We start from the raw sequence: 22,964 nt of genomic DNA, 5'->3' as shown, positions 1-22,964 counted from the left end.
AAGAGACAGCCCCTGTTTCGAGGGCTTGCACGCTAGACACACAGAGTGACGTGACTTGCCAGGGGCCGAGCCGGGATTGGAACCCAGGCGTCCTAGCCCCGGGGCCGCTGCTCTAGCCACTAGCTGCGCACCTTGCAAGGCGCGATCTGCTCCTTCCGCTACAAATCAGTGGCCGCCCCGCCTGCGGCAACCGGGCCCCGCCCCCTGCAGGAGGCTGTATCGGCTGCCGCCGCCGCCGCAGTTCCAGCACGTCGCCCGCGGGGAGTCAGGCCGACAGCCATGCCGGGACTGCTGCTGGGGGACGAGGCCCCCAACTTCGAGGTGGACACCACGCACGGCCGCATCCGCTTCCACGACTTCCTGGGAGACTCGTGAGTGGCGCCGGCCGTGTCGGGGGGGCCCGGGGTAGGGGACAGAGACCCCCACCGCCCCGGCTTTCGAGGTCTGCGGGGGTGGGCTGGCTTCTCTTCCTTCTCTCTCTAGGCGGAGCTATAGGGTTAAGAGGCTTTGGGGGGGTTCCTCTCTCCTTCTCTCTGGGGGGTTATAGGGCTAGGAGGTGAGGGGGAAGAAGTGGCTGGGCTCTTTTCCTCTCTGGCGGGGAGGGGATAATGGCTGACTGTTTGTTTCTGCAACATTTCTTACAAATCCTAAATGTTGGGACTAAGCTGTCTGGCAATCCCTTGACGTTTGAAAGAGGTATTTCCATAGTAAGACTCCTATAGGCCAGTATTTTCACAGTCGACAGCTCCATGCGTAACGTACCTTCCTGGGGAACTCTGCATAGGACCGCTAGACTGTCTGTTGTTCATCAGTGGAACACAGCAAGTACAGTAGTTAAAAGGGGACTGAGGATTTAGCTCACCATAGTTACTATTCAGTCTAAAGCGCATGTGTCTTCCATAACGCTAATAGGGAGCATGCTGTAGTGTGAAATACAAAGGGCTGTGCCCACGTTGCCAGAACATATGTTATCAGGCCAGTTGCTCAGTCTCCGAGGATGACACTTACTGGTATGAACCAGTGTGGGATTTGGAAAGAACAGGATCCCATGTAGGCTTTGAAACAGCTGAGTCATTTCTGACCTTGTGTCAACAAGCTCTAATATTTCATGTCCGATTACTCATATTAAATAACAAAAAAGGCAAACAGATCAGACAATGGAACTTGGAAACAAATCTGTATCTTTATACCCCATTTCCCCAAGGGGGACGTATAAAAGACTGTTAACTTTCATGCTATCTGTAGAACAACCTCAGCCCCCAAAGCAGTGTGACTGAAATAAAAAGACGCTGCTGTGCCAGTTTGTTCAATATCTAATGTCCAATGTTTGTTCATCTGAAATTATAGTAACAGTCATTTCAGATGCGTTTTATGGGTCTGGGATGACGGCAGTTTCCTGGTAGGGCATTAAAAGGCAGCAATTTTTCAACATAATCTGGTGGCATGAAATTAAAGAAGATTTGAGAGAGTAAGTAGAGGAACTATGCTGCTGGAGACAGTTCGCATAGCACCATGCGCTGTCAGGTGCCCTGAATGGTGGAATAAAAGGAAACGTATTAGATTTGGTAGTGAAGGAAGTAGGGATAGTAAAAAGATGAAATCTCTACACTGGGTAGGGCCACCGTTGTGTGACTTGATTTGAGCTGGAGAAGCCACTGTGATTGACTGTCACTGGACTGCTGCTGGTCCCTTAGTGGAGTTTGATGGCAGCACAAAAGCCAGCCCTGCAGAAGGGGATGGTTTTGAAATGGTCTGTGCTCATGTATTCCATGAGGAAACAGTCTGTTGCCGTAGTGCCCAAAGCTTGCCACCTGAGGGCCAAATATATTATTTCAAAAGGGCAGCAGACAGCCAAGGGGAGGGACAGGACTATGGGAATGCTCCTGACGCTGCTCCTTGGGCTGTGGGAGACTGGTGGGAGGCCATGCACCACATTTCCCTCAGGTAGCAGCAGGACTGATGCAGAGGCTCAGGGCACAGCTTAGGGTATTTGCTTTCCATTCATAATCAAACAAATGTTCTGCTTATCACAATTGCCCTCCAGGGTCACAGACTAGGCACCACTGCTCTAGCACTCATCGCAGGATACTGGGAATCAAACTGGGTTCTCTTTATTCTATCACACCCTTCCTGTGACTTGACTTCCCAGAGCTTCAGTGTCCTTATCTGTGACATGTGTGCTACCTCTTAGGGGTATGATCTCAGTTCATTATTGTATTTGCAGTACTTTGGCCTGGTCTACACTAGAATATTAGGGTTTAACTACATCCGTCAATGGTGTGAGAAACCTACACCCCTGAGCAGTGGTGTTATGCCGACCTAAATCCCCAGGTAGACAATGCTCAGTCGTTGAAAGAATGCTTGGGGAGGTGGATTACCTGCATCTACAGAGGTAGTGTCTACACTGAAATGCCACAGCAGCGCAGGTGTATTGCTGTAGCATTTTAAGTGTAGATAAGCCCTTTGAGTTCCTTGCATGGAAGGCATTGTTGAGGAGCAAAGTTTTCTGTAAACTTGGGTTGTCGTTTTTTATCCCAAGATTAGCAACGGTGGAGTGAATTGATTCCATTCCAAGCCCAATCTCTAGACAAAACTTAGCAATGCTTAGTATATTTCAAAGCACTTTACAAGGGAGGGATAAGACCATTATCCTATGTTATAGGTAGGCGGTGCTGGTGGAAATGAAGCGCACAGAGTTCATCTAAGTAGCGGGGGAAGTAAATTTAAAAAAATCCAGATTCCTTTGGGACTAGGGTTCACATTTACATATCAGAATAATTTACCTGGCTTCTGTCAGATACAAATGGGTGTCCTGTCAGCTGACTGAGCTTGGGGGATGGAACAGACTGAGGTTTGCTATACTGGTCTCGTTTGGATGTGTAGGATGGTGGCTTTTGGATGCAGTCAGATCTAAAAATCCCTCTATTTTAAAAAAACAAACAAACAAAAAAAACCCTGTTATTGAGGATCAAGACACCGGCCAGGAGCCCCAGCTAGTCTGTCTGTGTGTGTGTGTGTGTGCGCGCCAGAGAAGGGAATATCCATAAAATCAGATTCCTGTAAATGCACCACTCTTCAAAATCCATTGCTGGGTTTCTAGGCACAGTCATGGGTTTTCGTAATCCTCAGCCTGTTACCCTCTGTACATGCAGTTCAGCATTTGACCTTTGGAGGTATTCCTACTGGACTACAAACTATTTGAGCATAGTTCATTCTGCACCACTCAGTCAGCTAAATAAGCAAAGAAAGTAGAGCTGTCAATTAATTGCAGTTAACTCATGCAATTAACTCCAAAAAAAATTAATTTGGATGTTTTTGTACATTTTCATATCGATACCTCTATCCCGATATAACGCGGTCCTCAGGAGCCAAAAAAATCTTACCGTCTTGTAGGTGAGACCGCGTTGTATCGGAGTAGGGAGAGGAACCGCTCCCCGCCCCAGCTCACCTCTGCTCTGCCTCCGTCTCCTTCCCTGAGCGTGCCGCCGCTGCTCCACTTCTCCCTCCCTTCCAGGCTTGCCGCGCCAATCAACTGTTTGGCACGGGAAGCCTGGAATGGAGGGGGGAGAAGCAGAGTGGCGGTGGCGCGCTCAGGAGAGGAGGCGGAGGCGAGCTGGGGCGGGGAATGGTTCCTCTGCCCCCCCTTACTTTCTGCACCCCCCCCACTCACCTCCACTCCGCCTCTTCCCACAAGCACCCCACAGCGCCGCTTCTCCCCCCTCCCAGGCTGATTGGCCTGGCAAGCCTGGGAGGGGGGAGAAGCAGAGCTGCAGCGTGCTCAGGGGAGGAGGCAGAGCAGAGGTGAGCTGGGGCGGGGGGGCCATGGCAAGTAATGGGGGGGAGGTGCAGAGGAACTGCTTGCGGTAATACAAATTTAGATATAACAAGGTAAAGCAGCCCCGCTCCCCGGAGCACTACTTTACCACGTTCTATCCAAATTCACGTTGTATCGGACCGCATTATGTCAGGGTAGAGGTGTATTGTATTCTGTGTTGTAACTGAAATCAAAGTGTATATATTTGATTATAAATATTTGCACTGTAAAATGATAAACAAGAAATTAGTATTTTTTCAGTTCACCTCATACAGGTACTGTAGTGCAATCTCTTTGTCATGAAAGTGTAATTTTAGAGCCTACAGGTCCACTCAGTCCTCCTACTTGTTCAGCCAATTGCTAAGATAAAAAAGTTTGTTTACATTTACAGGAGATAATGCTGCCCCTCTTCTCACTGTCTGGTGACACTATAAATAAGAACAGGTTTTTGCATGGCACTTTTTTAGCCAGCATTATTTATGTGCCAGATGTGCTGAAGATTCATGTGCCCCTTCATGCTTTGGCCACTGTTCCAGAGGATGTGCTTCCATGCTGCTACTCGTAAAAAAAAAATGCATTAATTAAATTTGTGACCCAGTTATCCCCCAAGGAGTTTAATGTCCCCTGCTCTGTGTTTTACCTGCATTCTGCCATATATTTCATGTTCTGGCAGTCTCGGATGATGACCCAGCACGTGTTCTTCATTTTAAGAACACTTTCACTGCAGATTTGACAAAACGCAAAGAAGGTACCAATGTGAGATTTCTAAAGATAGCTACAGCACTCGACCCAAGATTTAAGAATCTGAGAGGGATGACATGTGGCGCATGCTTTCAGAAGTCTTAAAAGAGCAACACTCTGATGCAGAAACTACAGAACCCGAACCACCAAAAAAGAAAATCAACCTTCTGCTGATGGCATCTGACTCAGATGATGAAAATGAACATGTTTTGGTCTGCACTGCTTTGGATCATTACTGAGCGGAACCCATCATCAGCATGGATGTGTGTCCCCTGGAATGGTGGTTGAAGCATGAAGGGACATAATAAATCTTTAGCATCTGGCACATAAATATCTTGCAACGCCGGCTACAATAGTACCATGAGTACACCTATTCTCACTTTCTGGTGACGTAAATGAGAAGTGGGCAGCATTATCTCCTGAAAATGTAAACAAATTTGTTTGTCTGAGTGATTGGCTGAACAAGAAGTAGGACTGAGGGGACTTCTAGGCTCTAAAATTTTACATTGTTTTGTTTGAGTGCACTTTTTTGTACGTAATTCTACATTTGTAAGTTGTACTTTCATGATAAAGTTATTGCACTACAGTATTTGTATTAGGTGAATTGAAAAATACTATTCTTTACAGTGCAAATACTTTTAATAAAAAATAAATATAAAGTGAGCACTGTACACTTTGCATTGTGTTGTAACTGAAATAAATATATTTGAAAATGTAGAAAACCTCCAAAAATAGTTAAACTATCATAGAATACCATCTATTTAACAGTGTGATTAATCATGAGACAGCCCTAAAAGGAAGTGCAATTGGGAGTTACTTTCAATTTTACGTTGCTCCCCATGGCATATTTTGAAAATTAGCAAGTCTATAATAGCCAAATTTGGCAGATTTTCTGCCTTATCTCTACAACAGTTTTGAGTTTTTATATTTCAGTGTTGTTACAAGTAGCTGGGTAGTTTTCACCAGATAATATACAGTAATAAAAAGGTGCAAAGCCATAAACTCCCCTAACTACCATGCTCATCACACAGTAATTCAGATCTATGAGCTAAACTGTAACTTGTTTTGTCCCTGGGTAAACACTGCTGGTGCAGATCAAATAAGGTGGAGGCTGCACAGGCTAGTGTGGACTAATGTGTTTCATGTCTACTGTGGGTCAAGTAAAAAAAATGCTGTGTGGCAAGTACTGTATGTATCTGGGGTCAGGATTTTTCTTAGAGAAACTTGATGTTGGGATTACTAATGAGCTCACGGCATGAGGTCCTGTCACTTTTAGCCGTTATGGAGATCCCAGTTACCTAGCTAAAAGTGTTCTAAGAAATGCTTACTTCTTCCTTTTTAATTATTGAGTCATACTTACAGAAAGTTCTTCATCTCTGAAGACTCTTTGTAATAGTGCTTATGTGGGTTGTTTCCCCATTTATTTATTTATTTACTTATTTATTTTAAAACGGTCCTTCCCAGCTTATCAATGGGGAGGTGATGTGGCCTGGTGGATAGAGCAATGGACTGGGATGCAGGAGACCCCCCTCACCCCACCCCACTGGCCTGATAGGTGAGCGTGGACAAGTCATGTCCCCTCTGCATGCCTCAGTTTGCCCATCTGTAAAAGAGGTTCAGGTATACTGACCACCTTTATAAAGCACTTTAATATCTACTGATAAAAAGTACTATGTAAGAGCTAGGTATTATTTATCACACCAGAACCTAGAGCCATCACGGCACATAGCTGCTAACTACTACTATTCTGAGGTTCAGTATAACAAACTAGGCCAGGACAAGACCCAGCACCTTATTTTGAAGGGGTGTCCCCATCTAGAGGTGACTGACCAGATGAAAACTACACAGAAGGTAATAATTGAGGTTGTAAAATATCAGTGACCCTTTCAGGATGTTAATTCAGGTGACTTAGTAGCGGAGTCTTGTTCCAGTGGCACTAAAAAGGTCTAACGAGTATACTGTATACATCGGCATTAACTTTATGGTGATTCTACTTGACAAAGAAATGCAACGTTTGTCCTGGAGGATGGGAGTGGAAGTGGCAGCCACTGGAGACAAATCACTTTAAAGTTTTTTAGTTTATTATCTTTTGATATGATGACATGTGAACTGTGGGCATCATTAAGCTAATGTGGAGAGGCAAAACAGGGAGATGAGAATGAAGAGTGAGGATTGGGGAGAAGAGTTCTAAAAGCCTGAAGGGTCATTCTGCAAGATTTGCTTCACCTCAGCCTCTTACAGTGATGGAGACACAAGGAGGATCTCTTAAAGGAATTCCTTGCTCAATTGATGAGGAGATGAACAGTGCACTTAATTCCTGAGGCCAGCAAGCTTAAAATACCATCTGCAGCTAGGTATTTCTCCGTGTGTCTAACAGATTCCTAATCAGAATCTGGGCTCATTCTGTTGCTGTTCTCCATTCTGTTCCCTTTCAGATGGGGCATCCTCTTCTCTCATCCCCGTGACTTCACTCCCGTCTGCACCACTGAGCTGGGTCGAGCAGCAAAGCTGGCCCCTGAGTTCAAAAAGCGCAACGTTAAAATGATAGCCCTCTCTATTGATGACGTTAGTGACCATCTCGCCTGGAGTAAGGTATGCTGGGGGTGAAGAGTTGGCAGCAGGGAACTCTGTGAGGGAGCCCTGAATAACTGCCTGTATTATTACTAGCATGCAGAAGGGTTGGTCTTGCTTTGTAACATAAGCACACTAATGGAATAAAGCCACTGACTGACTGACAGACATACACTCGTTGCCAATACATATGGTAGGTGTAGTATACACCACATTAATGGGTATGTGTATGGTATTAAAATATAAATAGATGTGTGTTGGAAAGTTATGTTAACTGAATGTACTCTGCTCTCCCTTCAGTTCTGTACACCCATACCAAGTATCCCACAACACTGCAAAGCTGAAGGCAACTTTGTCATTAGAAAACAGGAAGCCTATCAAAGCCACAATACACGAAAGGCATATGCTAGCGCAGGTTAGGTTGTACCTCTACACCCAACTAGTTTGGGATGTAGTATTTAAACAGCTAAGAAAGGAACAGAACAACAAGTTAAGGAACTGGTGGGTTGGATTTTTAATTAAGTATAAAGAGTCTTGAAACTTGTAAAAATCACACTGTAAATACTACCAGCTGACATTCATGACTTTGAAGCACACCTTTTACATAATGTGAACATGCTGCGAGAATTTGCTTCCCGGAACGAAGGTACTTCTGTCCCTTTTTCATATTGTGCTGCTTTGTATTTAGACAATAAATGTGGCTAAATTCAGTCTCTAGAACATTTTTAAGAACAAACTGTCAGTGTAGTTAAACAATTGGCCAGGCTACACCTTTTCGTCACTACTCTACCTCCACCCCAGGTTCTGGGTCTCAGAAATCTTTGCTGCTTGTAGGGTTTTTTTTGTTTGTTTTGACTCTCTCCCATGCCTGATCAGTGGGCTCAGTATTTTGATCAGAGTGCAGATATTTGTAATTTTATTAGAGGATATGACTCAGCTGGCTCAGCTCTGCCCTGTCTATCCCTCACCTTTTCTTTTCGTTCTTGAAGTGGTTGATTGTCAAGCTTTGAAGCTAAGGCTCTGCCTCCACCATATGGAAAGGAGTATGGCTTTGTATTAGTCACTTCCTTAATGCTGCCTTAATCACTCTTGTTATAGTCCAGTGTTCATGGCATCCTAATCATTCTTGCAGCACAAAATTCCTTCAAATTAGGAGCTAGGCAGGAGGGAGTTTCCTAATGTGTATGGGAACAAAATGATGCCCTCAGAGAAAAGTCAGCAATTGCTGAGACCTGCAGGTTAGACTGAGAAAAGGGTTGTGGTTGATAGCCACCTGAACGTGCACTCCCAATGTGGTGCCTGGTCAAGAGAGCTGAAATTATCCTTTGCGGCGTAAGTTGGAAAATGAGTGTGAATAGGGAAGTGGTGTTATGTCTGTATAGGACTATAGTGAGACCATTACTGAAATATTGTGCACCGTGCTAGTATCAATACTTCAGAAAAGATGTGGAAATATTGGACAGGGTTTAGAAAAGAGCTACGAGTGATTTCAGGTCTGGAAAATGTGCTTTTTAATGAGCTTTGACGTTCAATCTACTTATCAAAGAGAAGACTAAAGGTGCTTTGATCATCTTCTGGAAGTCCCTACAGCGAGAAGGTTTATCTAAGAGAGGACTCTAATCCACAGGACAAAAGGCAGAACAAGATTCTGTGTCTGGAAGTGGGAGGCCGGAGAAGTTCAGACTAGAAATGCAGTGCAAATGTTTGAGGGAGGCTAACTATTGGAACAACTTACCAAGGGATGTGGTAGCTTCTGTGTCACTTGAAGTCTTAAAGAAAGATTGGATGTTTCCTTTTTGAAAGCTCTGTTCTAGTTCAATCAGAAGTTACACGCTTGAGGCAGGAATTACTATGTGAAAGTCTATGGCCTGTTATGCAGGCGGTCAGACTAAGATCATAATCCTTGCTTTAAAATCTATGAATAACTTCTCCTCTCAGCTCTTGTGAACACATTTCAATCCTGACTTGCAATAACCCCAGCTCTTCCAGTCCTCCGTCCCCACAGAGTTCTACCAATGCAGCTGAATATTGGTCTCCAGCAGTCACTGCTGTTCTGTTCGTGGGTGGCTCTAGCAAATGTTGCCAATTCTCATGAACTGGGAGATTGTCTCACTGTTGAAGCAGCCTATAGATGTACAGCATTATAGAAAACTTTGAAATGTCTGTTTAATGTGCACAAGATTCCACTGGAAACTAGAGATTAGGCTTCAAAATGGTTCCTAAAAGGAAAATGAACTAGGATTTGAATCAGACTGCTCAGTTTTAGCATCCTGGTAGGGATGGTGTGAGTCATAAACAGCAGCTGACTCTAAGACAATGGCATGACACCTTCACCAGTTGGTTAATGTGAGTTTGAGAGTAGAGGGTCACACTGGGACTATGAGCTTTTGAAGTAAGTGGAAAAGAGCCCTGCTGCATCAGAGACAGGATTAGTGAGGGAGAGATGATAAAACACCAGTGGGATGCTCCAGTGGGTTACAGCTCTTTCTTGTTAGCATCTAACTTACGAAGTATGGAAGGCTGTTCTTAACAGAAGCAAAGACAACTGATTGATTTTGGAATCATCTTTCTACATTTGATACTGGAGACAATCTACATGTCTATGTTCCTCTGGTCATTAAACTGTTGAAATGCCAGGATAGATCCCAGGAGAACTAGAGAAGTGATTAGGGTAATGCTGGAGACCCAGAGCACTGAACTGGGATGATCACAATTCAGCTCGTCTGTAAGCAACAAGCCAGGAGCAAAGCACCAAGAGACCCCTGCTCAGTTGTTGAACACAGCAGACAGCTTTAATGACCAGAGATAGCAAACTGGTTTGTAGATGAAAGCTGGTCATCATCTGTCTAGACAAAGGCAGACTGCATGAAATCCTAGACTGAGGCCTATGAAGTAAGGATTGCCCTTTAAATTGCAGCTTCTTTCGTAACTAGATCTAACAAAAAGGAGATTAGAGAAGGAGCATAATTTAGCTAAAGAGTCAGTTTTCTCAATCTGTGCTGCTATTGTCCAGCAAACTTTTCTCTTTGGATTAACCATAGAAGTGTCGGGCTGGAAGGGACCTCAAGAAGTTATTTATTTCAGCCCCCCTGCGCTGAGGCAGGACCAAGTAAACCTAGACCCTCTGACAGGTGTTTTTCCAGTCTGTTCTTAAAAACCTCCAACGATGGGGATTCCACAACCTCCCTTGGTAACCTGTTCCGATACTGAGTTATCCTTAGTTAGGAAGTGTTTCCTGATATCTGACCAAAATCTCCCTTGCTGCAGATTAAGCCCATTACTGCTTGTCCTACCTTCAGTGGATTTGGACAACAATCGATCACCATCCTATTTATAACAGCCCTTAAATTAAGCTCTGAAATAGGCTTCCAAGGGAGGCAGTGGAATCCCCATCATTGGAGGCTTTTAAGAACTGGTTGGACAAACCCCTGTCAGGGACGGTCTAGGTTTACTTGGTCTTGCCACAGCATATGGGGCTGGACTTGATGACTTTTCAAGGTCCTGTCCAGCCCCATGTTAATTCATTAATGCTTATGAAGAGCTTTGTGATAACTGGAGAAGAAGCGCTGAAGTTATATAAATTATGGTTCAACTTGCTATACAGTCAGTGTCCCATTTTATATATGCAGAAGTGACGTTTCCCTCTTGTACCAACGGAGCTTGTTCTCTAGTAGTCTAATGTCAGTGGCATCAGTCAGGTTATAACTTGCCTACCCACTCACAAGCTGTAGTAGTCTTTATATGCAGTCAGTGAAAACATATTTTCATCTTTCAATTAAGTGATCAGAAGGAAAATTTCAGTATTTGATGTTCTGCTGATGTAAGCAAGTGATAAATAGCTTTCAGAAAGTGAGATCTTCACTCCCCAAGCTAAATGATCACTGCAGTGATCACCAACATCTGATGCTATTATTACCTTAGCAGGCATCGATGGTCCTGTTTTTCATTGCTGTCTCAGCCCAACTACCCTCAGCATCTTCAGGTGAGAAAAGCCTACTGCCATTCGCTTCACTGACACCGGCTTATTTTAACTTGGACAGAGGGAAATACCAGTGTATAGGGGAGCTGAAAGAGCCTTGGATTGTTTCACTGCATTGAAAGGTGAAGATTGCAGTTACTTTTTATGAAGCTCTGTGGCAGTAGGGGAGAGACTGGAATGACTTAGCTTCTCAGAAGTCATAACTAAATCCTGTGGATTCTTCCTCCAGGCTCAGCTTTTCCTGAATGAAGACACTTGATTGATCCAGAGTTATGTATCTGATGGGTCACTTAAAGCATTTTGAACCTCTGAACTGTTTAGCGGTGGTTCTGTCTTAGATATTGCTGCTTCTGTGCTGCTTCTCCTCTTTGTTTTACTCTCATTTAGGGGTATTTGCATGAAAAGGATTGGCTCCTTCTGGAGCAGATCTCTCAAAACAAATAATCATGCTAATAATCTTTCAATAAACAGGTGAGGAAAGGAAAAATATCATGGAATTATTTCTGGGAAGCATCAACAGCTCTAAACTGGATACATTTCAGGGGCTGTAATAGAAACAAGAATATTTACCTATATCAAAACAGTGGAGATGGCTATAGTGGAGTTTAATTTTGTTTTTCAGTTTTGATGGAGAGACTTTGAAGCTTTGTGGAATGATGCGGGATAATGCTGCATGCCTATGAATCCATCTAGCAGCTTCCTTTTATTGGTTCATTACGTTAGTGATGGGCTGCCTGGATCTAGAAATGGGTGAGACCTCTTTCCAGGCAAGCCGGTGCATTTATTGTCAAATTAGCCCTTGCTCTCTGAATGCCAAACACAGTGTAAGTTGTAATGCAGGAAGCTGCCCCTGCTAGACTGGACTGCAGCCACCAAATCATTTTCTTGAAGCTTTTTCTGGACTCCTGCCACGTGCCTCGTAGACTTAGATGAAAGTCCAGAATGCCATGTCTTCATCCACTAAACCGCTCGCTGCACATCACACCAGGCTATAGAGTAAACTTAGATCTCAGGACTTTGCTGCTAAAAATAAACTGGAGAAACTGGCAGTTGTGCACTTTACCCTCCAGACTTCCCGTGAAGCCAGTTCACTTTTTTTCATACAGAATTTCATGAGGTGCCTGGGGATTTACAATGGTTCAGAAAAGCCACAATCCTTTAATTAAAAGAGAATAATCCAGTCCAAAGACTGACCGACAGCGCAACACCAAACAGGGACTAGCGCAGCCAGTACCTTGCTGATGACTCTTGTGGTGAGAGGGTATGAAAGGCCAGAGGAAAGCTAGGACTTGGTTTAGGCACCCTGTCAGACTCTAAATTTGGAGACTCTCTTGCTCTGGATTGAACAGTCCGTTCAGTGAGCTTTCTAGATCCCTTTATAGAGCAGCACTCTGTTTAGACTCACAGACTTGATGATCATCTAACCTGACCTACTGCACATTGCAGGCCACAGACCCTCCCCCACCCACTCCTGTAACAGACCCCTAATCTCTGGCTGAGTTACTGACGTTCTCAAATCGTGGTTTAAAGACTTCAAAGTTCAAATTACAAAGAATCCACAATTTACTTTTCCCTCCAACAGAAACAACTCAGCAAATTAAACACCAATTTGTGAAATGTTTGTCAACCTGAATCTGTGCTGCTTTGTCTGAAGGATTTCACCCAGCTCTACTCCTAGCACATTTCTGTTTTACTGCACCCACAACAAGTGTGTGTGGTTTGTTTGTTTGTTTTTTTTAATTTTAGTTTTTTTAAAAGTAAAAACATCAAACGGAACACTGTTTGTGAAACAAAATGTTAGATTCTGGTCAAACTTGAATTTTTTTTAACTTCAGTTCATCAAAAAAAAAAAACAACAACCCAAACCAACTTGCATTTTGTTTTGGGTGAAACCAAAACAACGCTCCACCTTGTTTAGCCACCAAACCAGAAAAACCCAAACCCAATTATTCACACAGCTCTAGCTAGGAGGCTGCAGTAGAGATAAAGATTATTTCAGCCCCCAAAAGCTCACAGCTTAATTCTATACAAGATATAAATAGTAGTAACAAGACATCTGTCTAATTGTATAAAATATTGTTGCCATGCTGTGGGAATTGTAGAAGTCTTAGAGTAGCATAAAGAGAATATAGAGAGGCTTTTCCAGACTCATTAGGAGTTGAGTGGTAACAAACAAATTTAAAATATCCTTGAGGAATTAGCACCGCATTAGGTTTATGGCAATAAAGAGTTGGCTGTGACACATAACCAAAGGATCAGTCTTCACATAGATACTGATATTGTGTGGGAGACTCCGATGAAAACGGGAGAAATAGTTCAGTGCTGGTAGCAAGAGAGCTGCTGTTCTGGGAAAACATGGTCTGTTTGCCTCAGACTTTTTGCTGTTCTACAAACTATAATTGGCACAGTGGCTCTGCTCTTACTATGCTGCGTAAACACTAAGCAAGTCACTACAAACTATATAAATACATTTTTAAATGGGACTTGGAAAGGACTTGACAGACAGGGGAACCCAGGCCCACCCTCTACTCCAGGTTCCAGCTCAGGGACCCTCCAGCCAGCAATCAAAGTCTGTTCCCTTCTAAGCTTCACTGCCTTTCCCTGAGCCCTCTCCTACCTTCCTCTCTCTCTCTCTCTCTCTGGGTTTTCCAGCCCAAACACACTTCCGCTCTCCCAGGGAGTGACTGCAGTCCCCTTTCTGCTGTGAATTTCCTGCCTTTATAACCCCAATCTAGCTGATTCCTCCTTAGCTGGCCTCCCTCACTCAGTCAGGGGATTACTTAGCCATCTCTCAGCTGCCAGCCTGTTGGGTTAATTAGCCCCCTTCTTTGTCTTCATTAACCCTTTCAGGGCAAGCATGAGCTGAACACCCCATCACAGCCAGGCCTGGAAGATAAGTTGTTCTTACGGGTTCCTAATAGTCTCCTTGTTCACCTGTCTTTTCCATTCCAAAACCTTAAAACTTGCTTTTTAAAAATAGCCTTGTTCACTCTGCTGCCTTGAAGTCCCAAGAGCTGTCTGTGCCCGGTTCCAGAGGGGGCAGAGAGTCCATGGAAAATAGAAATGGAACTGTTAAGGCCCTGTCCATGCTGGTAGTGAAATTGTATCAGGGAGATAACTGTACATTAGTGACCTGGAAAACTTGAGTTAATAATAGCTGTGTTTGGAGCGCACTGCCCAGGCAAACTGTGCACCACTGAGCTATTTTAAACCTGCCCTGAAAATTAGACTGACGGCCTTGGTTAATGCTAGGTGGGGTGGATACGGTATAATTTTTTCCCAGCAAATGTGCATTGCATTTTCCATTCGAATCTGACTTGGTCTGCATTCTCTCTTGTGTTTTTTACCCTCTCCAGCCAGTACTGAGGATAGTCAGGTAACTTGTCCTGGGTGTCATTGCTGGATCTAGGCCTTGACTAGAGAGCAAAGTTCCATCCATTAAAGAACAGGGGCCGAACGTATCCTTGATCTAAGTGGTGCAACTGTTACTGACATCGGCATGTGTTGTACCGGCTTACCCCAGGTCTAAATTTGACTCTAGCTGTGTGTAATGGGACCTTTTTAATTCTCAGAGGTGCGGAATCGCATGTACTGAACGATTCACATCCATTATCAGTGAGCGCTCTTTATCTGAGCTCCAATTCAAACACTTTGCCCAAAATATGGGGTCTTTCAGCACATATTGTAAGTGTGATATTGATTGATGTTGCATTGTACTACTTAAAACTAGGGCTGTCAAGTGATTAACAGCGCGATTAATCTTTTTAAACAACAAGAGAATACCATTTATTTTAAATATGTTAATTTCAATTACAACATAATAGAAAGTGTACAGTACTCACTTTATATTTAGTTTTGATTACAAATATTTGCACTGTAAAAAACAAAAAAAATATTTTTCAGTTCATCTCATACAAGTACTGTAGTGCAGTCTCTTTACCATGAAAGTGGAACTTACAAATGTAGAATTATGTACAAAAACAACCCTGCATTCAAAAATAAAACAATGTGAAACTTTAGCGCTTACAAGTCCACTCAGTCCTACTTCTTGTTCAGCCAATCATTCAGACAAACAAGGTTGGTTACAATTTGCAGGAGAGAATGCTGCCTGCTTCTTCTTTACAATGTCACCTGAAAGTGAGAATGGGTGTTTGAATGGCACTGTTGTAGCCGGCATTGCAAGGCATTTACGTGCCCATATGCTAAACATTTGTCATAAGTTCAGTTATGTACCCCCAAAAAAATCTGCATTTCTAAGTTACGCTTCCATGATAAAGGGATTACACTTCAGTACTTGTATGAGGTGAATTGAAAAATACTATTTCTTTTATCATTTTTACAGTGCATATATTTGTAATAAAAAATAATAATATAAAGTGAGCAGTGTGCACTTCGTATTCTGTGTTGTAATTGAAATTAATATTGAAAATGTAGAAAAAAATCCAAAAATATTGAATAAATTTCAGTTGGTATTCTATTGTTATAAGTGCGATTAATCATGATTAATTTTTGAGTTAATCTTGTGAGTTAACTGCGATTAATTGACATGCCTACGTAAAACGTAACTTTCTTCATATAAAAAGAAAAGGAGGACTTGTGGCCCCTTGGAGACTAACAAATTTATTTGAGCATAAGCTTTCGTGAGCTACAGCTCACTTAGCTCACGAAAGCTTATGCTCAAATAAATTGGTTAGTCTCTAAGGTGCCACAAGTCCTCCTTTTCTTTTTGCGAATACAGACTAAAAACACAGCTGCTACTCTGAAACCTTTCTTTATATAGTGTTTGTAACAGAGGTTAAAGTGCTTCAGTCATTTGTACTATATGTACTACAACTTCTGTTGTAGGCCCTGCTGACATGAAGGAATTCAGTGTCTTCTGTCCATATTGATAAACAGAGTTTGTTTGTAATGTTGTTCTTCACAGTGGACTCCCCCAACAGAATAAAATCTGGTCCTTGGAAGCACAAGTCCATTCTGCCTACTGCTTTAGTGCTCATACAGAGTATTCAATTTCTCCCTCCAGTCCCTTTACACCCGGACAAGGGCACATTCAACTGTACTAAAAGGGGGCAAATTCAAAACTGATCAGGTGAAATACACAATTTAATCTCATTGTGTATCTTGCTGGCAGAGGAAGTTGTTGAGACCAAGCCTGGGGTAAGATTTAGAAGAGATGAGATGTGGATACAAAGGCTATCCAGAGCTGTTATAATCACTGCTAACATTTTTGGAAGGAATATTAAACTTTTCTAGCTTTGGAACTTATGTCGGTCTCTCAACTATTAGACTAGGGCATGACCTAACATGGGGGCAGATTATCTCACATCTGCTATGGTGGGGTGTGTACCCCTTCCTCTGAAGCATCTGGGTTCTGGCCCCTGTCAGTATACTGGACTAATTGGACCTCTGCTCTGATCCAGTTTGGCCAACCCTCTGTTCCTTTGGTTGGTGCCTCAAGGTTCTTTCTATACTATTCTTCCCCTCCCCAGGGAAAGTTCTGTAAAGGAAAATAGGAGTCATGATCTTGGGTAAGAGACTGTAATGATCCTAAATCTAGTCCCTTGGTGCCGGCTGTACCTCCCCAGGCTGCTCCCCACTGCCTGCATGCCACTGACTGATGGGGTTTGGCAAGTACAGGAAAGAAAATGTCCTCTCCTCTTGCAACAGTAGTGCACGTTAATTGCAGAGTAACATCAGAGCACTGAACGGCAGCCTCACTGGCAAGGAAAGCCCACAGCGGAGTGTGACTGAGTTATACAGGATGAGCAAGTGACCCATAAAGCTCCTTGCACATCCTACAATGAACACCAACCTGTACTTAAAGGCAGTGATCATCACAGTAAACCATCTCTTGTGACAGAGCTCTGATCGGTGCTGGGGGAGGCATTTCCTTGTCTCTGTACAAACTACAGTGAGGCTATCGCTTAAAAATGGTAGAAACCAAAGGTAGAAACCAGGTACACAGTCAGTGTGGTGGTGGCGGGTGATGGGAGAGGGAGCAAGTACCTGTAATTGTAAAAGTGAAAGAAGTTCTCTCTACACTGTAGCCCTGTTCCTCCACACATCTGCCCTCTTGTCCTCTGCTAATGTCACTCCCAATGGGTAATTACAGCACTGAGAATCGAATTCAAAATCTTGTTTAGAAAAGAATCCCCACCCCAGAAATCTAAGGTTGCCTGAGCCACGAATCCTCATTGCCTTGGCCCAGGAGTACCATGTTAATCCATACATTGAAATCTGGAGGTGTCGCTCGTAAAATTGGAGCGGATTTCTCTTTTCCCCCCTCCCCTTTTGATCTGAGTCTTCAGAAAGTGCTGAGCATGCCTGTGCTTTCTCTCCCCTCCTGCTACAGGACATCAATGCTTACAATGGTGATGAGCCCACAGAGAAGCTCCCCTTTCCCATAATTGCCGATGCAAAGCGGGACCTTTCAATCCAGCTGGGCATGTTGGACCCAGACGAGCGGGACAAGGATGGCATGCCGCTGACGGCGCGTGTGGTGAGCACAGGCTGCATGTGGGGCAGTAGTGTAGACCAGGCGTGGGCATGAATAGGGTTGGATGACATGGGGCCTAAGCCCCTGGTGCCTTGTCTATACTAGCACACTACCCCCGTGCAGCAGCCTAAGTAACCAGTCCATTGCATACGAGTGACTAGAGTAACTGACTGGCTGGAGAATGGAGCAGATCTTCAAAGCAATTCAATGAATCCTGTCCCGCTGAGGTTTGCCGGGGGGGGGGGGGTTGGGTGGGTGATCCCTCTCCTAGCTATAGCTACCCTCAGTTGGGTAGGGAGACAGATGAGGGAGACTATCCGGGAGCCAGTTGCTTCTGCCTCCCAACTACGTGTTAGTTTGCTGATCCTGCGCTCCTTTGTCCTGCTGAGAGTGTGACGAGATCGGTAACACTCTTTGTCTGGGATCTCAAATGGGCAAGGAGTAGAACTAAACAGGGGCAGAGGGCCTCTGTGGATGCCTAAAATTTGTTTTGTGACGTTCCTTCTCCCCTCCAGCACCAACATTAAAAGACCATTATTGTCCCCTTTCAAGGTAGGGACCCACAGAGGGAGGTGGTGGTAATGCTCCACACAGTAAAATAAACCACACACCTGAAATATTAGATACTGCATAAGAGTAGATGGCCGTTTTTCCTTTGTATGTGGCTGCATCTTTCCTCTACAAGAGATGAGGCTGTTTTATAATAAACATAGTGCCATCAATGTAAATAACACTTGTTCTGTCCTAAATGCTTACAGTCTAAAACGGACAGGACCCACAACTGCCTTTCAGAAGAGGGAGAGTATAGGGATTATGGGTAGGAAGGATGGTCCTGCTTTTGAGCAGGGGATTGGACTAGATGACCTCCTGAGGTCTCTTCCAACCCAAAGGCCTGGTCTACAGTAGTGCGGGGATTGATCTAAGTTACACCACTTCAGTTACATGAGTAAAGTAGCTGAAGTTAACGTACTTAGATCTACTTACCGCGGTGTCTTCACTGCGGTAAGTCGACGGCTGACTCTCTCCCGTTGACTCCGCCTGCGCCTCTCCCTCTGATGGAGTACCAGAGTCAACAGGAAAGTGCTTGGCTGTCGATTGTGTCTAGTATAGACACGACAAATCGACCCTCCCCCCCTCCATCCCCCTCCCCGCTGGATCGATTGCTGTCCATTGATCCAGCAGGTATTGTAGACAAGCCCTAATAATCCATGATTCTATGGAGCAGGAATTGCTTTGAAGGAGGCAGTGTGGTGGTTGATGGATGAGGGAAACTATCCATATTGGAATACCTGTCTCACTGAAATGTGGCTTACCTGACACTGTTAAATGCTTGTAGCTGATATAAATTCAGGTTACTCTTCTATTCAGATTCCCAGAGTAGCTCCTTATGTCTCTCTGCTGTTCAGGTGTTTGTTTTCGGCCCAGATAAGAAGCTGAAACTGTCAATCCTCTACCCAGCAACCACTGGCAGAAACTTCGATGAGATCCTAAGAGTAGTGGATTCCCTACAGCTGACTGCAAAGAACAAGGTTGCTACCCCAGTGGACTGGAAGGTAAATATCTATAGAGCTACAACCCAGTGCTGTAGGGCAGTTCTGGGTGTAGAGAAGGACCATTCCTAGAGCCTCTGCCCATTCTCAGGACAAGGTGAAGTTAGGTAGTTATCATACAGAGGATGTGTTAAGAGACGTGGATCGTGAGAATCCCTGCAATCCTGGGACATGCTAAGGGCACTCCTTGAGGCTGAGAAATAGAGCTGGCTGGGAGAATTCTGACTAATGTTTCATCGGAATTTTCTGATTTGGCAAAATCAGACTTTTGTTGCAACAGTCCAATTTCATCGACGTTGCGATGGAATCCAGGCATGCAGACTGCCCCAGGGCTGGGACTCCATTCCCTGGGGTGGAGAATTTGAGTTTTAATTCCTAACCAGAGCAAACCAGATCTCAAAATAGCGCAATCCTCCATGAAACGGAATTATCTTTCTCCACACAGCTCTGCTGAAAGGCACTGTCCACATTGCGCTCGTTAAGAGTCATACGTGGCTGGTTTAATGATAAGTTCTTTCCTCCTGTTATCAGTGTGGGCTCTGCAAGGCTAGGGCAGAATGAGCTGGATTCTGCTCCTGCTTGTGCATGATAAGCAGAATTGTTGTGCCAATTGCAGAGCCCAGTGCTGCCCTGGTTTCAGAAAAAAACTCTCTTGCAAACAAACCATCTGGAGTCCTCCAGAGCCCACAAAGGAGTTTTGTCTGTCTTAATCTGAGAAAGGAGACCCATGTCCTACAGAAGTTGACCATTCTGATGCTTGCATACGTTATCTGTATCAAAGAGAAGTCTCGTTTGATCCATGGTATCTTATAGACCCATCTAGGTCACTTTTCCTAACGGAAAAATCTTCATAGCTTTTCATGATTAAACTAAACAACTCTCTCCTGTCGTGCATAACACTGGGTAGACTCTCTTTTCATCCTAATTATGAAGCACTCTCTTTAAAACCCAGCTGAGTACCACTATGTGTAACTGCTGCCTTATTAAAGTGAGATCTTCTGGTGCAGGTAAAATCCACCATCTGGCTATGGGCATCCTTCTGACTTGTTATCATCTTAATGAACTGGCTAGAGTTCATCACTGGCCTTGGACTTGGGACTGCTTAAGGATAATAGAGCTGTACTACTCATGGAGTGTTGCTTTTAGCTTTAGTAGAGGCTGACGTCTTAGAACTCCGATCCTCCTGCTTCAGTCCTCACTGCTGCTGTGAAATGCCCTGTAGTTGGGGAGTGTGGTAAAAGTCTCAGTAGACACTGGGTTAGTTACTTGGTGTTACAGCATCAGCTAAGCTTCCAAAAAGAACTCATGACTTTGGCTGAGCTTCCACCTCCCGACTCTTCAGTTTTGCACTGGTGATGCGGGAGTTCCCTGTGCATTCATACAAAGAGCATGGTTTTTATACCGCTCCTATTGCTGGGGTGTTCATAAAGGATCAAAGGGAAAGGTTTTCTTTGCTGCTTCTCCGGGCCTGAGGTGTGTGGCTTTGTGGAAGAGTTATTTTGAGGGGAATTCACAAAAGCTGGGGCGCTTAATGGAAATGCTACCCTCTCTGGGAAGATTTAGGTGATGTCTACACAAGCACTCACTGCCGTATAACTTATGTCACTTGGGTGTGAAAAAGTCACCCCCTTGAGCGACATAAGTGACATGGACCTAAGCGCCGGTGTGGGTAGTGTGATGTCTGTGGGAGAGCTTCTCCCGCTCACACAGCTACCATGCTCGTGAGGGGAGGGGGGAGTAGTTAAGCCGACAGAGCTCCCTCCCATCGGCTTAGAGTGCTTACAGTGGCGCAGCTCAACTTTTCTAGCCCGGGGTCAGCTTCCTCCTTGTGAGCAGATCAGTGGTGATGACCAGGTGAGTTGTATTGTCGCGTAGGAACTGCTCAGCAAGCTGGTGTAACGTGTTCCCCGGTTGGGAGAGAAGTAGCAGGCAAAGGTGTAAAGATGAAGTCCCCCTATTTTCCCTTTACATCCTTCTGTAAGTTACTTATCTGGCTGCACCTCCTTCCTTTGCTGCTGCAGTGTTACATGTCTTGTGCACCGGCTGACTGCTGAATTGGTCCAAGTTACATTACTGATGCCTGTCTCGTGCATACCCCATCTTCGTTCAAGTCATTGCTGAATATGTCCCAGAGGCTTCATGGCAGCCAGATGTCTTGCTGCACATCTGAATATGGCACAATGGGCTCAAGCATATATTCATTTTCCACTCCTGCCTCGGCGGGGGTAACACCTCTTTTGTAACTGGTGAAGTTTAACGCTGGTGTGGAGGATGGCATGTGCACATCAGTGTATACGGTGACTAAGGCCTTAATGAAAGGGGGGGTCCGGGAGGTTAAAATCTCGCTTCTTAGCACGGGAACCTTGTAGAGTCCCTCGATTTCTCTGCTTCACTAAAATATTCCCTGTTTCTTACCAGCGTGGAGACCGTGTCATGGTTATTCCCAGCGTGCCAGAGGATGAGGCCAAAAAGCTGTTTCCTGAAGGAATCTTCACCAAGGAACTCCCGTCAGGCAAGAAGTATCTCCGTTACACCCCGCAACCTTAGAGCAAGTCGCTGCCAGCAGAGATACCAGACTGCCGATCATGTGGTTTTTAGCAGAGCCGTTCACCTTGGGATGGGAAGGGCAGACAGAGGCTGCTCCAGGGAGTAGTTGTCAGACCAGTTAAACTGACAGCTGCCGTGCCTGGTGTTAGCTTCTCAGGGAGCCATCCTGGGGCTGGCTCAGAGTTGATTAGAGTCATGGCAGATGCTGGTTCTGGTAAGCCATGTGATCAGCAGCCTTGTATTATCTGCTTGAAACCAGCTGGGCAGCAGCAGTACAATATGAAATTCTTGATTATTCATCTACTTGGTACTCACTCTCCACACACCTTTATAGCTAGAAAACTGAAATGTGCTTCTCCACTGGAAACTGCTAATATATGGAAGAGGATGATGGATTTGTAATAGTGATGAACGCTTGTTCTCATGGGTCTCTCCTATTTTAATATTGGTGCTGGGGCAGGATGGAAACACTTCATGCTTCAAAAGAAAGATCCCATCCTACAATGAGACGCACCCCTGCAAATAATGATTCACAATGTGACAAAGATTATCAAAGTAGCTACAGCTGGGCTGTGAGAATTGCTGAATAAGCAGCCAAAATTGGATGGGGTGGTAGCTCATGGAATTGTCCAAGCTGCCATGTGCCTTTAGAACTAAAATTACTCTAACTTGTTAATCAAAAACTTGCCTTTGACAAGTTTGTTACCAAAGCCGATGCTGCATTAGAGGAGCTGTAGGCGCATCTGTAGTGACATGGCTTTATTGTAGACCTGTCTTTCTCATGGGGTTTTTTGCTTAGATAGTTGACGATTTTTTCTTTTGGGAGGGGGGAGTTCAACAAATAAAGCAGCATTTACCAGAAGTATGTGTAGTGTGTTTTATCTCCCCCTTACCTCAGCATGCCAACACGCACCATTAGTGCTCAAAATACATTAATAACATAGCCTTGCCTGGTAGAGTTGTGCAATGGGGACTTCCACAGGTAGCCAGAGCTCTGGATTCATGCCAGCATGGTAGTATTTGTCATCCTAATAAAACTTTGTAAATGAAGCAATTATCTCAAAATACAGGAGCCTCAACAAAAGCAAATAATAGGATTATCTTTACACGTCATACCTTTGTACCCTTACTTTCTGTATCTAGCTGAACCTACCCTCTTGTTTGCCCTGGGGAGATGCTGTATTCATTTCCATGGAGTATAAGGGCCAAAAGAGCCAAAGGTGTTAACATGACCTGGAAGCTGTCCAACTTTAAACAGTTTTAAAT

The 22,964-nt window shown here is 44.3% G+C and overlaps 1 protein-coding gene across 1 annotated transcript; it reads left to right on the top strand.

Moving 5' to 3' along the window:
* The first annotated feature begins 211 nt into the window (after positions 1–211).
* Positions 212–22,560, top strand: PRDX6 (peroxiredoxin 6). The gene is made up of 5 exons (XM_073356306.1): positions 212–371; positions 6,991–7,147; positions 17,458–17,604; positions 19,008–19,154; positions 21,570–22,560. Exons 1-5 carry the CDS (start codon positions 280–282, stop codon positions 21,696–21,698), a joined length of 672 nt encoding a protein of 223 aa, XP_073212407.1. The 5' UTR covers positions 212–279; the 3' UTR covers positions 21,699–22,560.
* Positions 22,561–22,964: the final 404 nt, after the last annotated feature.

Source organism: Lepidochelys kempii, chromosome 8 (assembly GCF_965140285.1).
Source record: "Lepidochelys kempii isolate rLepKem1 chromosome 8, rLepKem1.hap1, whole genome shotgun sequence".
In the NCBI taxonomy this organism is placed as follows: domain Eukaryota; kingdom Metazoa; phylum Chordata; order Testudines; family Cheloniidae; genus Lepidochelys; species Lepidochelys kempii.
This window is presented reverse-complemented; position numbering and strand designations above follow the sequence as displayed.